General features: G+C 38.9%; 1 protein-coding gene across 3 annotated transcripts in view; it reads left to right on the top strand.

Moving 5' to 3' along the window:
- The window catches only part of vps50 (VPS50 EARP/GARPII complex subunit), a 153,606-nt gene that overhangs the window by 10,971 nt on the left and 127,032 nt on the right, over positions 1–15,603 (top strand). For all 3 annotated transcript variants that reach the window (XM_066674752.1, XM_066674751.1, XM_066674753.1), the window contains exons 3-5: positions 4,886–5,008; positions 5,665–5,736; positions 15,235–15,288. In XM_066674752.1, the coding sequence (XP_066530849.1) occupies positions 4,886–5,008; positions 5,665–5,736; positions 15,235–15,288 (249 nt within the window). The remainder of the gene's footprint in view (positions 1–4,885; positions 5,009–5,664; positions 5,737–15,234; positions 15,289–15,603) is intronic.

Genomic DNA, 15,603 nt, shown 5'->3' with positions numbered 1-15,603 from the left:
AAGAGACGAGGGTTGTTCATTCTGAAAGACAATGTTGTTAGTCTGTGAGGGTCTAAAACTTAATTGAACAAAAAAGAGCTGATACCTTTTTAATTAGCCCTCCTGTATATTTGACTTTATTCACACGGCTGTCTGTTTGCGAATAAAATGAAATGTGGCACCTCTTGATGAAGAATGGAATTCAGAGTGTCGTGAAGAGTGTGTTGCTGTAGCAAACTGTGTGTGTGTGTGTGTGTGTGTGTGTGTGTGTGTCCTTCTTGGTTTTGTTACATAGACTAAACTTTTTAAATGAGGCACAAAGGGACAAGTTGTGTTTTGAAAAAGCTGTTTTGAAGCCATCCATCTGAAAATGTACACATCGCTGCCTCTTTTCCTGCATCTGTACCAGTGACTGGTGACTCATTCCTACCCTTACCCTCCCTCCATCCCACCAACTCCAACATCTCTCCGATCTCCTCCCATTTACTCTCCCACACACTTCCTGAGGACCAGCCAAAAACCCATGTACTCACACACACGGGAGTGACACAATAAATGTGCTTATTATGTTTTTGTTGAGTGACATTAAAATTGGCCAGATATGAGGCTGCTAGGCTGGTTTAGTCCACAAATACCCTGCCATTACAGAAGGTCCTCCTGAAATGCATATGTAAATATACCAGTCCATCATGGGCCAGTTTATCAAATCACTTAGCACAGCATTTACCCATCTACAAGCCTTGGTCATTGACAGTGCTATACTGGCACAATCAAGTGAATGTGAGAGAAGGCAAATATTGGGCCTCTCCTAGCCGGTTAACTTCAGGAACTATTTGTAATCTCTCATTGTGTTGACATTAACAGGATACTCCCAGTTGTAACAAAACTCACTGATCAACAGAAGAATGTTAAGTTACGCTAAATGCTTTGGTTTTCATAACATTTAAACACATTGAATGAAAAGTGGGCTAGTACGCTGTTTGTTTTCCAGGTATAGACTGACTGAACTGGAGAATGTATGGTACATTAACTTTAATGGCATTTGGTAGAGTCTGATCTTAGCTAGAGTGATTTATGCACATTTCATAGATGTAGGTGAATACAGTGTTTAGAGTTTGTTCCTATGACTGTAATTGTATAGTGTTTACACAGGCAGGAAACTGAACCCCAAATTTCTGCACAGATGGCAGGAGTGTTTCCTACTCCACTGCACATAACAGGTTTGGTACATGCTGCAAAATATTAACAATTTATAAATCAGATATTCTGTTCTTAACCCATTTCAGATAAGGACCCCTCATTCAGAATTTTCTTTATTTCTGTTGCTGTAGTTTGCTAATGGAACATGCGCAACAATAGGTTTACATCAGTTCACCGTGATGCTGCTTAGTTGATAAATCATTGGAGATAGAACATCAGCTTCAGAGGATATTGCAGAAGATATCAAGGGGGTGTTTGTTATTCTGCCAGTTCTGTGATATTTTAATATGGACTCTGTGAATGAGGAATAGTGTTCATGTTTAAACTTTTGAATTTTGGTTCTGTTATTAAATCTGGGCCTCTATAAAGTTGCATTCTCCATTGTTTCAGCTTCCTTTTTTTTTTCTCTTTGCTGAGTGAAGGTTTCCCTTCATCCAGCCTCATCTCCCGCACTTTCCCCTCTGCTTCTGCCTGGCTTGCTGACATGTTTCCTTTTTATATTGTTCCAATAATAAAGGGGAATACCTTCCAGTACCTTATCTATCAACAGTCGTATCCTCTGCTGGACTCGGTCCACTGGGAAAATTATAGAGAGTCAGTGACCATTAGTAAACACCAGTTAAAATCTGTAAACACTCTTATCAAGTCAGATCTTATTTATAGTCTGGGAAGACTATTACACACAGCTAATGCAACAACTTGCTGATGGAGTCCAGCAGGCTTCAACCACATTAGTCTTTTCTCATAACCACAGGCAACAAAGTAATCAAAGTGTAGTTGATTTAGCACTCTGATCAAATCACACTGAGGAAGTGTTGATGCTGCCTCAGGGCCTTTGGGATTGGAACATCCATTCTTGAAACCTGTGATGACAAGTGGTTGTTTCAGAACTAAAATCCTATTTGTTTTACTCAACATTAGTTTATTTCTATCAATTTCATGAATCATTTTCCCATTGCACTTTCACAGGACACACCAGATCATTGGTACCTTTGGGTCACTTACCATCTGGATAAGAGCAAAATATTACAAGCATATAAGACAAAATCTAATGCAATGCCCCATCTGTAGAGAGCTTTTAAACAGTAAGAAATACTATCACTGTGTGGAGAAATGACAAAAAACAAAAAGGGCTTGTACTAGCCACTTTCACAGTTGAGTTTGACTTACAGTAGCTGCATGTTTTGTTTAGATTAAGTGTAGAAATACAGAAAAAATGGGAATTCAAAGGAAGGTGATTGGGCTACTCTTGGGTTTAAAAAAAAAAAACTGATGGCCTTTAGCTAGTCTTTGGAAGGAGCTCAGACTGTTCTCAGGTCGAGTGGCAGACAAGGTGATCTGTGTGAAATCGTGAATTGGCTTAATGAGGCCCTGTAGAAGGCAGGATTGTTGGACGCTCTGGTAAAGGATAGATGGATTTAAGAGTTATATTGAAATGTTTTTGAAAAAGTCAGGTTGGAGGTTTTCTTAATATATACATATATTAAAAAAAACACCAACTCCTCAGTGTCAGTCACCCTGGGCACAAACCACAATCCAGGGCTTCTCAAGCTCTGTCAGTGACATTACCATTCATTCAGATAAATTGTTTAGCCCTATCCAGAATGATGAAAAAGATTCTGATGTGATCAATTATTTTTGGGACTTGGTGAGTAGAACATCTAAGAATACATTATGTTGTTTAGATTATGAACAAATAGTTTTGAATATTGAACAATGGTTATTTTTCCATATCACCCACCACTATAGTGTGATAAGTGTATTGCAGCAGCACATAAACTAAACTAGAGAAATGCCGTGGCTCTTTAAGTTTGGAATCAGAGGCTCGTGCTGTAGATTGTGCAGCAGTTCTGTGCTGTTTTTGGCTCAGTGTGGCTCATGCTCTTGTCATTCTTTTATACAGTGCATTTTTAGCAAGATTGCATCACATCACGTGATGTTACCCACTAGGTTTGCTCCTCATTATCTCACCCAGAAGGAAGCCCCATGTCTCCTGCCTGTGTTTCTCACTGATATTGATGTCCTTTGTTAATCCTCATTAAGATCCATTAGATATTTCCCCTCAGGGTGAAGGGCTTTAATGCTTAAGCCTGGTCTTAAAAGCAATATGACCCCAATGTATATAAAAAGAAAAGGGCACCACATTTTCTCTCACAGCAATGTTCCAGAACCTGATGTTGAATGATTTTGGCTTGTCAGGACTCCTTTACCAGATATGTGCTCTCTCTCTCTCTTTTCACTCTCAATCTTATTCTCATGACTTTCTCACTTTGTGTCTGTCTTGGCTCTCTCACCTGCCTCTCTCTCCCTCCCACTCTTTTTCACACACCTTCTCCCTATCCCCACTGTATTTCTCCATTTGACACTCTCTTCACATACTCTGTCATTCTCTCTTGATCTCTGTCTCTTTCTTACTCATTATATATTTCTCTCATCTCAGTCTCCTGTCCCTGAGGAACTTGCAAAGTTTTATACCAACCAATGGTTTAGTTTTAAAATTTCTTCACTTTATATCTTTGGATATAGTACTTTGCGGCGTGATCACTGTATTAGGAACATCAGACAGGTGGCATATGATCACTGATAAAGTGCCCCCTGTTGGTGGTAGTGTTACTGTCAGCTAAGGTTACTGCACAGCAGAAGGCAACATTTAACTGCTATGGGTAAACGTAGTGAGCATATTTTCTCTGTGGACAGATTGTTGTACTAAATTCGCCCATAACCAAGCAACGTATCCTGCATCTGATGCCTTGCATAAACCAAGGAAAGGCATCAGAGGACATTGGACACATGGAAGACTGTTGTCTAGAGTGACGTGTCCATTTTCCTGTTGATTCACATTGATGAGCATCTGGCAGAAACAGCATTAAGCTGCATCTCCTGGTTGCAGTTTTGCAGTGCTTCAAGACCGGTGGTGGTGGTGTGATGTGGGCAACATTCTTTTTTTATCTGCCCTAGTACCGTTTAGTTATCCCACCACAGTCCTTGAATGGTGAACTATGCAGGGGCCTGTTAGCTGACCATCTGTAGCAATATGTTCAGGAGGTCTTTCTCGACAATGCACATTTTAGATAAGACAATGCCCCCGTGTCATTGGGCTCACATCACTCAGGAATGGTTGGAGGAATACAACAATGGATTTTTCACACTGTCTTGGCCCCCAGCCTTGCCTGACTTCAGCCCTATTGAGAAACAGGATGGAGAGTTCTCTGCCTCTCACCCGCAAATTGTCCACCTGCTGACCGAGCTGCTGCAGTGGGCATGGGTTGAATTACGTATGAAGGATGTTCACCACCTTGTAAAAGTGGAGCAAGCCATTATTAGCCAGGAGTTCCTTATCCAATGATTTGTCAGAATATATTTTGAGTGGTTTTTTTTTTCCTACATTGTCTCTTCTCTTTCAGATTTCTAATGCTAGATTTTTGATACTCGCTGTATTCAACTGGATGATGTACTCTCTTCTGAGTTAGAGATGTCTTTAGTTACATAGTCTTTTACATAATTTGCAAGGTTTGATTTTGTGTGAGGACATAAGCATAAAACTGCTAACAATTCTTTTGGGTCACATTTTACATTATTGGACTCTCAGAAGTGATCAGCCTGTTCTTATTAGGACTGTGTTCCCTATTTATGAGGCATATAGGCACATAGGCAGATACCAATAAATCTCTCTCTCTCTCTCTCTCTCTCTCTCTCTCTCTCTCAGGAGGAGTTAAGGGAACTGAGGGAGCAGCCCATTGATCCTCAGGCGGAGCAGGAGGTCATTGACAGTATAGAGGAGATTTACTTCTCTAGCGACTCCTTTGACATGGTGCAGTATGAGCTTGAGGTGAGTTTGTGCTAAAGGTGTTTTCTCTGGAACCCTCCAGGCCAAATCCCCCAAAGGCAAAAGGCACTTGCAGAGCTCTAACCTGCTCATAGGAGCAGAAGCATGAAGCTATAAGAAATAACCCATCTTCTTTATTTGCCCATTTGCCGATGGAGCATTTACGTGCCTCTCTGCACCTCATTGTATGGGGGTCTGCACCGTCAAGCAGCCCACCGCGCGTGTCTGGGTGTGTGCAGATTGCAGGAGAGCCCAGATTGATGGATTATCCTCGTATTGTGGGAGTGAAATCTCATTAGATTTGGTGGTGCATCGCTTCAGCTGTCAAAAAAAAAAAGGGAGTTGTAGACAAAAGGAAAGTAATTACTCTTATTCAGGACCTCGTTTCATTGTTTCTTATTCTTTCTGGGGTGAAGCGAGTGTGATTTGCTTATTAATGTTTACAAAATATTCGAAAATCTTTAGAAATACACTAAACATTCAAGACTGCATCAGCCACCTATTGGAGAAAAAAAAATTGAGATCAAAATTTGAAATTTACTCAACCTGCCATTTCATTAGTCCCTCAGGGAACGTATGAATCCCCTCTCTCAGGTTTGCCTTTTTCATTCTAATTTTAGTATAATCCAGGTGCCATGTCTCTTTGTGTGTGCTCACAGAAACTTCCCCCAGATCTGAACCTGCAAGAGCTGGAAGAGTACAGAGATAAGCTGAAAAGACAGCAAGCCGCCGTAAGTATGGATCTTTTTAAAGTATGGATAATACCATCATAGTGGAAAATGTCCTAAACCCTTCTTAACCTTCTCCTTAATTTAAAACAGATAAATACTGATTGATAGTCACTCAAAAAAAGTATTTCATGATTCTTCCGACTTCAGTTTCAAGCTAGTTAAGCTGTCAAGCAGTTAAATCTAAAATGTAGAAGTGACAGTAAATATCTGCATAAAAGGCTTGTGACATTTACTATCTTATCTGAGAATTGTTCATACTGATATCCTCTGCTGCTACACTTCAGGAGTTATGCATGCAGGGCATCTGACTCGCATTTATTATGTTACAAATGTACCGCATTCTGTTAATGCATTTCTTATCATGCGGAACCTCTGCCTCTCCACTGAATGCAGACAGATCCCCCTGTTATTTCACTCTGTAGAAGCGGTCTGGCATTCTGGCCTCTGTCACTTCAGAAGAATTGCTCAATCTGATGCGGGCTTTGGCTTGCCGCTGTGTGCACAGGGGTGGTTCAAACAAATGTGCAACTGCAGTGATGTGCAGTTTCTTTACATTTTATCAAACATCAAACCCATTTCAGTGTGAATTACTGTTAAAGTTTATGCTCTAGAAAGGTTATAAATATGCATATGAAGGTGACAATTCAACTGCATAGAATCTGGAGCATTATTGTGGATTATACAAGGTATATAATTTTTCTGTTTTAAAAATGAATGTCTGAGTTCTATTACTGCATAGTTATCAATCACTAGAGACAGTAACCTTTACATTAACCACCTCCAAACTAAGCTACTGTACACAGTCATACATGTATAATGCATTTCCATTCCAGGTCATTGGCAGCAGCAGTATCTTATCCAGTTTTTTTCCTTATAAACAAATAAAGAAAATAGAGAAGTAAATAAATAAGTTGGTGTTCTCAGGACAATGATCTGGCCTCCACTGAGAATTATCTTTTGTGAGAAGTGGAAAATGTAACCAGCAGCTTGTCCAAAACTGAACCCTATTCACTATATAGTGCACTATTTTGGGGTTCTGTCATTTTGTATGAAAACCAAGTGCAGAATTTTCAGTGCACTCAATCAATCCCACAATGCATCGCAAAAATTATTGTGGAATCCATGTAGACTAGCTGACTAGTGCATAGCAGATACCTATCAGTTCACTATAATGGTGCACTGTATAATGAGTTATATGGAGAATAGTGAATAAGGAGCCATAGGGAAAATAGGTAACATATATTCCTCCAGATTTTTGAGGAAACTGAAAGCAAGCCTCTCCGAGAAGAGCTGATGGTAATTTGAGTTTATTTTATGTAGTATTAAACTAAATATTGCTGTTGTATGTGGTACTATGTCTTCAGTTCCTTTATTTAGATAAAATATTATAGTTATTTTGTTTGTTTTTATAAATTTTGTCCCAACTAATTTTGTTACGGCACAATCTTCCCCTCAGAAAAGTGAATGTAGTGTATATCTAAAGTGCGCAGTCGGCCCTTAAGGACTATAATATATGTTTTACAGGTGCGTTTACGCATTGTTCATGTTAGTGAACAAATACTTTCCCATATAGTACCTCTTAGACAGTGTACAAGTAAAAACTACTGTTTGAGACCAATTTTTACACATTGCCCACCCTGTACCCTTACTGTCGCCTTTATATGGCTTACTCTTGTGTGCCTTTTTGAATGCTCTTAAAAATCTATATAGAACACTCCACTGTGATTAATTCAAACCTGCTGTTTGAACTGCCTAGGATAGCATGAATACATCTGGCACAGCTGAAATCCAAACCAAGCCTCTTCTACTGACCACAGGCTGGCAGTGCTTCTACTGATTGTACCACTTGGGGGCAGTATGGACTTGAAGCATTAGTTGTTTTTTTTGTCATTCCCAGCCTTTTGGCACAAGGTAATGCTCAGTATTCTGCCGTCATTAGTCTTGTAGATGGAGTCCTGAATTTGCCGCATGTGAAGTAGCCCTTCCATGCACTGGGTTTCTAGCCATGCTGTTTGTGTCATATTCTATTAGAGTGTTTACCGCATCATGGTCTGTCACCCTAGGCAGTGTGCCTGTGTGAATGCCATGTGTGCGTCGGACAAACTTGGTTTTGTCTTGATCCAGGGTGATCCCAAGTTCACTCCCAGCTGGCAGTTTGAGCCGTGTGGATCAAAGATGGGGATGAGTCGTATGGCTTCTTTTTAATTTATTTTGAAGGGGAAATGTCAGTCTTTCTTCTGGCTCTTGCTTGTCTGTGGTGTTTTCTTACACACAGGGTCCAATCAGCTCTCTGCAGGGTGACGAATAAAGACCCTAGGGCCCACAAGTGTGTGCGTGTGTGTGGGGCTTATAAGGGCCTGAAAAAAAAAAAAAAAAACTAGGGACATTTCTTCTTCTGGGCTTCCCTTCAAACAGCTCTACTTTAAATTTCATTAGCTATGTTCTCTATGTATATTGTTTCTTAAGAGATTTTGCATCACATTTGATTGCTGAAAGACCAGTTAGTGGACAGAAACATGCTCTTTCTGCTTTTAATTAATAATAATGGTTATAATATTAATAATAATAAATTATTTATGTAGCGCTTTTCAAAAACACGGACGCTTACAATAGTCATACATTAACAAACAGTACAAAATATACAAAACATTAACAAACAGTACAGAACAAGCATGAATATATTAAGTTAGAGGAGTATTATAAGCAAGGCAGAAAATTATATTTCTTGAGGTTTGATTTGAATATAGAGAATGTTGTAGAATGTTGAACCAGAGGGGAGAAGAGTGAAGATGTTGGAGAACAGGCGTGATGTGTTGGTGAGAGTGAGTGAGAAGGCAGGCAGCAGAGTTCTAAACAATCTTAAGTCCTTGGACAGAGGAGCTGATGCCAAAGAGAAGAGAGTTGCAGTAGTCCAAAAGGGTGGAGATGAAGGCATGAATAAGGATTTCAGTAGCAGATTGACCAAGAGATGGGATGATTTTTAGCAATATTATGCAGATGAAAATATGAAGTTTTGATTATAGAACTTATGTGAGCACTAAGTGAAAGAGTTGAGGCGAGGATGACACCCAGATTACGAACCAGGGAAGAAGCAGATACAGTTATCAATAGAGAGAGAAAGGGCACCTACTTTTTGAGAATTGTTTGGAACCGATTAGCAAGAGTTTTGTCACTATTTAACACGAGAAAGTTGTTTCATCCATTCCCTGATTTCTGATAAACAGGTTTCTAAGTGGTTAAGAGGTGGGATTTTAATAGATTTAGTGATAAAATAAATCTGGATGTCATCTACATAGCATTGAAAGTTGAGATTAAAATGATGCAAGATATGTTCAAGAGGAAGCATGTAAATAATGAAAAGAAGGGGCCTAAGGACTGATTCTTGAGATACCCCTTGAATCCAGAGCTAAAAAAGGATCATTCAGTATTTTATTAAAGCAGTTTATTAATGCATATTAGGTAAGGCTTGAATATTGGAAATTTAATTTTTGAATACAGAGTGTTGGCAGCACTGCAGGTAGTGTTGTGATCACACAGCTCCAGGGACCTGGAGGTTGTGGGTTCAAGTCCAGCTCTGAGTGACTGTCTGTGAGAAGTTGATGTGTTCTCCCCAGGTGCCCCATTTTCCTCCCCATAGGTGTTAGGTGAATTGGCAACTCAAAAGTGTCCATAGGTGTGAATGTGTCGCCCTGTGAAGTACTGGTGCCCCTTGCAGGGTGTGTTCCTGCCATGCGCCCAGTGATTCCGGGTAGGCTCAGGACCCACAGCGACCCTGAACTGGATAAGCGGTTACATACAATTAATGAATGAATACAGTGTGTTGCAAAAAACATTACTTCCACTGCTTCTTTAAGCAAATGCAAGCCAAATTTGCTTATGTTTTTCTGTCTGTATAAGCAAAACTGTAAAAGTCAGAAGCATTCCATAGTTTTCTAGTCAAACTGACCATTAAGAACAAGCTAGCCTCCAGTCTTTTCAGGAAACTTGCTGTCAGTATTTTACAGAAATCTGCATCTCTCTACACCTGAAAATGAAAAAGTTGGTTTGCATTTTGTGCTTCCCATGATCAAAGTTCTATGATGGTCGTCCAATTTTTCTGAGAACACCTGCCGTTTATGTATTATTCTCCTGTCTCACATAGATGAAAGCTTTAGGAGTACCATTAATCTGATGGTGAAACTCTTTGTGCTCTTCTGGGTATTTCATATTTGTTTGGAATCCCATTTATATGTATATGTATTTATTTATTTTGTTGGGGACTCCTCTTTACTTTTGACCTTATTTTGTTTTGAGGCTCCCTTCTTTTTATAAAACTTGTATATAATAGCAGATACGACTAGAAATAAAACAAGACCAGCAAAGTCTTATTTTTTCAGAGCACCATCAGCTACATTGCTTTTGTCACCCAAATGTGGAACCAAAATATATTAGGTGTACAATAAAAGTTTTAAAGATTTTGGGTAACGTATAATTATAAAACAAAATGTAAACATTCTCCTGCTCTTTTGTTGTTTTAACTGTTGTTTAGTATTCAAAAATAAAATTGTCATTTTATTTGACCAAAATATAACCTAAAAATTAAGTAGCTTGGCAAAGTTGAGTGTCTGCATTTGTCACTGCATTCGTTATTAGTTACATCAAAGAAAAAGTGCTGTAAATGAATGTGCACTGATATGTTCTGTTCTTGTAGCTAATATTATAAATTAGGCAATTTAAAGATGGTGATTTTAATGTTGCCCTGTGAAGGACTGGCGTCCCCTCCAGGGTGTATTCCCGCCTTGCGCCCGATGATTCCAGGTAGGCTCTGGACCCCCGCGACCCTGAATTGGATAAGCGGTTACAGATAATGAATGGATTTTAATGTTAGTGATCCTGAACATAATTTTACATGAACCAAGAAAAATAGAATGTTACTTTAATGACATAAAATTAAAAAATGAATTGCTTAAAACATGCTTTTAGTTGCTTGAAATGTAATGAATGAATGAAAAAATCTGTGCGCGTCCCCAGAGCAATTAAAACTCAGTGTGCTTGCTCGCTCTGATCACTTCACAACATTATTCACACTCCACCAGCTATCGAGGAGAGATTAAAACTTGCTAAGCCCACTCTATGAGCTTCTGTGGAACTCTGTTGACTTATGGAGCACTATGCTCACTCTGTATACCACCATACAGTAATAGAACTTGCTCAGTTAACTCCACACTTCCCCCCCATATGCAGTTGTCCTCAAGCTAAACCTGGTGTGATTTATACCTCAGTGGATACATAAACCTCTAAGTCTCCCTCCAATTCTTACCCTCAGCCCACTCCCTAGGCCCAGACAGCCCTTCTTGTGTATGCACGTTTCAACAAGGTAACACAGGCTCAAATGACAAAAGCTTCTTGAAAAGTGAAGGGCAGTCTGTGTGTACCTGTCTCTCACTGCAACTGTATCTGCATTTTGTGTATCTCCTTGTGTCCATGTCTCTTTGCTTGTCAATCTAACTGCCTCCCCCCTCAAACATGTCTGTCATTCTGGGCTTGTGTGGCAGTGTCAGAGAGATAGTAGTGTGCCATGTGGGAGCTGAAAGACTTTCCTCCAGCAAAGCTAGCAGACACTTCTGACACTTCTCTGGCATCAGCTCCTCTGTGAGCTAATTGCAGTGAGACTGTCTCTCAGATTAAGTTTGTCATTTTTAGATAGGAGGGCCGTACTTCATCCCTGTGATCTAAAGCTACGGGTTTTTGAATTTGTTATAACTAAGTGCATGTCTTTGTGTATTGTAAGCTGCTGTTATAATTTACTGAGATAAGTTTCAGCACAAGGGCAGGACTAGAGCCCTCCTGACTCCTGACTGGTCATCTCAGAGTGAAGATGATGCAAGCCGAATGTCACCTTTGCGCTGAATCTACTTGTTTCATTTTGTCCTCTGTACCATTTGAGTAGGTGAGGCACACTGATTAAATTTGATGGCTTGTGTGAGGGTGGTGAATAATAATAGAAATGTCTGTACTGTTCAGACTGACCCTGCTGTACTCACTGGCAGTGCATTTCACCTCTGCCACAGCCTGTTCTTGGGCTCTCTAGATCACACACACAAACACAAATACCTTAAAGATTTCAATACTGAAGTGAGTACTTTGAACAGGTGTCCTGCAACATTTGGACGTACAGTGTATATATAAAAAATACAATGTTTCTCGTATCATTATTTGGCTCAGTGTGATTCAGTAGCAGTTTAGCTCTGTATCTTTATCAATACAGTTTCTGTGAAAATTGGAGGCAGATTTTGCAAAGAGGATTTGGTCATGATGATGTTGGTTAGCCATGTGTTTTTATTTTTAAAAAGTCAAACTTCTAAAAAAAAAAACGCACAAAATACAAATACCTACACAGCCCTACTTGAATCCAGCCTGCACCGAATGCATACCAATCCATTCTTATCAGCCAATCACGACAGATCTCTGATGCATGCTTGCCCCTATTGACCAGGGTGTCTTTTTTAGTGTGCTGTTGGAGTTGTGTGTTGTAGCTCTGTGTTTAGGCCAGACTGAGCAGAGTGGTGAAGCATGGTGTGTTTCATTTGTTTCTTATTTGTCATCCATTCTAATGAGGAATCAGATGCCAAGGAGCTTGAGTTGAACAGTTTGTGCAATGATTTATTTATTTATTATTATTATTATTTATTTATTTATTTTTTTTTTTTTTGGGGGGGGGGGGGGGGGTCTATTGTTGCTGTCCCAAGAAAAACATCTATTTTTTTGCATTAAACGTCTATTTTTGTGGATTTTTGTTTACTGCAACATTTCAACTTGGGATTCACTGAAATGAAAATGTTTGGCAGAAACTGAACAAAGTGAAACAATAGCGCAAAGGTCTAATACCAAACATGGTTTTCTGCAGTGTTTCATTCAGTTTTGCCACTTTTTCACCACGGTATAAATGAACTACGCTAAATGTATTTTTGTCTTTACTAAATTGCTAAATTGATATTAAAATTATTTATTCAACACTGAACATTTGTAACATCCGAGAAGAGACACAGACAAAGCACATATCAACAGACATATCACTTCAAATATGACTTAAAATAAGTTAACCAAAAAAAGAATTCCCACCACCAGTAAAAATAAAAAATGAAATGTGAATATGACTTAAATAAATTAGTAAATTCTATGTGTTGTGCTAGAAAAACTGTAAGAATATCATTAGAAATTATTCAGTCTTTTCAGTGAAAGCGTTTTCTTTGCCATTTTTGGCCAAATAATTTCAGTTCCCGAATATTCGGTGCATTCCTAATTTGAACACAGCGGCTGTCCTTGACATTGTGTGAGAAATTCATGATGAATGATCCAATAGGAATGCTCCAAATTTACTTGGAATAAAATATCTTTAGATTGTTTTTATTTGGACAGTGATAATATGACAGTACTAAATGATCTAAAAATCCTGCCTCGGGTAACTGTCTGTGAGGAGTGTGGTGTGTTCTCCATGTGTCTGTGTGGGTTTCCTGTGGGTGCTCCTGTTTCCTCCCATTGTTCAAAAACACATGCTGCTAAGTGAATTGACTGTGTCAAATTGCCCATAGCTGTATGTGTGTGTGGTGCACTGTGATGGACTGGCATGTCGTCCCGGGGATGTTCCTGCCTTGTGTTCAAATGATTCCAGGTAGCCTCTGGACACACTGTGACCCAGAACTGGATAAAGCGGTTAGAGATAATGAATGAACAGGCTTTTACTTCCGCTTTGATACAGATAGAATGACACCCTTTTAAATTTTTAATTAATTTGCTACATATTTTTCCCCCATCATTTTGAGCCTTGTAGCGCCATGGTCCACAGAGCACTTTGTATTCCAAATATTAACTTGGAAGGATTAAGAAAGACGCATCCCTAACTTTTAGTGAATAAAATCAGCTTTCAAGGTTGTTGCCTTAGCAGTGATTTGTACCTTGTTTTTTTTCCTTTCTTTCTTTTTCAAAAGAATGCTAAGGTCAGTGTTTTGTCTACAACAGCTGTAGACAGTTTAGAGCAAGGATGATTAATAGCTCATTAATTCTGATTAGACTGACGGTATGAATGATAATGTTGGTATTCTTTAACCCAACATTTTTAATACTCTGCATTGTTGAAGTAATTCAGATAATAATAATAAAAAAAAAGAGTTTCAATAACCAGCTTTAGTCTCTGTCCAGTTTTTCCTGTGGGATTATATTCTGCCATGTCTAAAATGAGCCTTTTCCATAAAGATAAAAAATGACCAATAGGTGGTGCAAAGTGTCTGATTGATCCAAGGTGATGTCCTTCCTGCTGCTTTGTGGTTGTGGGGGTTTTTTTCCTGCCAGTATACAGTGTTCTGTTTTCAACCCAATTTATCTCACTGAATTGGAGTCCAACTGATTTGCGTGGGATACCAAGTAGCAAGAGACCACTGGATTTTTTATTTATTTATTTTTATGGTGGTTTAATCTCTCTCTTTCTTTCTTTTTCTCTCTCACTCTCTTTCTCTCTCTTTTCTCTTTCTTTCTTTCTTTCTTTCTTTCTTTCTTTCTTTCTTTCTTTCTCTCTCTCTTTCGTTATTTCTTTCTTTCTTGCCACCGGTTTCTGCTTTGACGCACTGCTACTCTCAAGTTTCCCATCTACAACTTCTCCCTCACACACACACACACACACACACTCTCACTCTCTCACACACACACGCATGAAGCAATCACCCTGGACGGTTGCTGTCCTGGACTGTGTGTGTGACTTTGCTATTGATCTGTTCTTCCAGTGGAAGTCCTGTCCTATGCTCAGGTGTTCCCTCAAGCCATATTCACTAGCACACTGATCTATGTTGCATCATCAGCTGGACTTGGATAGCAAGATTTGCCTGGGCTTGTCTTAATGAAATGTCACATTTACTAACATTGTACATCCCTGTCTGGAAGCCTTTGAAAGTATTGAATTTGAAGGAAGCTGAAATCTAATGGCATTGAAAAGTGTGGGATTATGTTTAATGGGAGTTTCTCTACATTGTACATTCATGGCAGGTAAAATCTTAATGCTGCTATGCTGTTTGAAACATTTAGCTCTACACTGAGTAATGATCACCCAGAAAATAAAATCCGTTCGAAAAGTAATTTCACTATCTTTCCAGGTTCCAGGCCAGGATTTTACCATTTAAGGTGCATTAGCCATTTAAAATTATTGGCCTGGAATCTGGAAGTTTACAGTTTAAACTGTATTGCATATTTTATTTCATTATTTTGTTACTGGAGAAAGAGACCACTTTAGAACTTAATGTGTTGTGTGCAGAATGATTCTGGAGGGATGCACCGTTTAAATTAACATATGATTTTGCTGATCTTCTAAAGCATATCTTTAAAGTAGTCAGTGTTTTTATAAACAAATAATTGCGGGTTCCTGTTCAAGAAGTGTGAAAGCTGCTTAAGATGCTTGGGACATATTTTAATTAAATTTCCATCCTATTATGGGCTAGATATTCATCTTTGGCATATTTTCTTTTTCTACAGGTATCGAAAAAAGTTGCAGACCTCATTTTAGAGAAACAGCCGTCCTATGTTAAGGTAAGAAAGATTTTAATGCGAAAGCACCTTTTATAATAAAAATACCAAATAGTGAGTAGATTTCTTCTGTTCTTCTGATTTTTATACTTTTAATCTGCTGGATGTTTTCTTGATAATTAACCTATGACTACTATGACTACCCTGCTCCTTTTCACTTATGCTGTCACGAAATGTGTGGCCTGCTATTACAGATTTCATATCTTCTGCTGATTTAGCCCTGTCAATCATGATGGAGATTAAAAAAAAAACAATTAACACGACTTACATTTACTATGGAAATAAGTTCTCTAAGCTGTGCCGTGGCTTGTGAAAAGA

This window comes from Hoplias malabaricus, chromosome 6 (genome assembly GCF_029633855.1).
Source record: "Hoplias malabaricus isolate fHopMal1 chromosome 6, fHopMal1.hap1, whole genome shotgun sequence".
Classification (NCBI taxonomy): Eukaryota; Metazoa; Chordata; class Actinopteri; order Characiformes; family Erythrinidae; genus Hoplias; species Hoplias malabaricus.
Note: the sequence above shows the minus strand (reverse complement) of the source record. Positions and strands in the feature narration are given on the sequence as shown.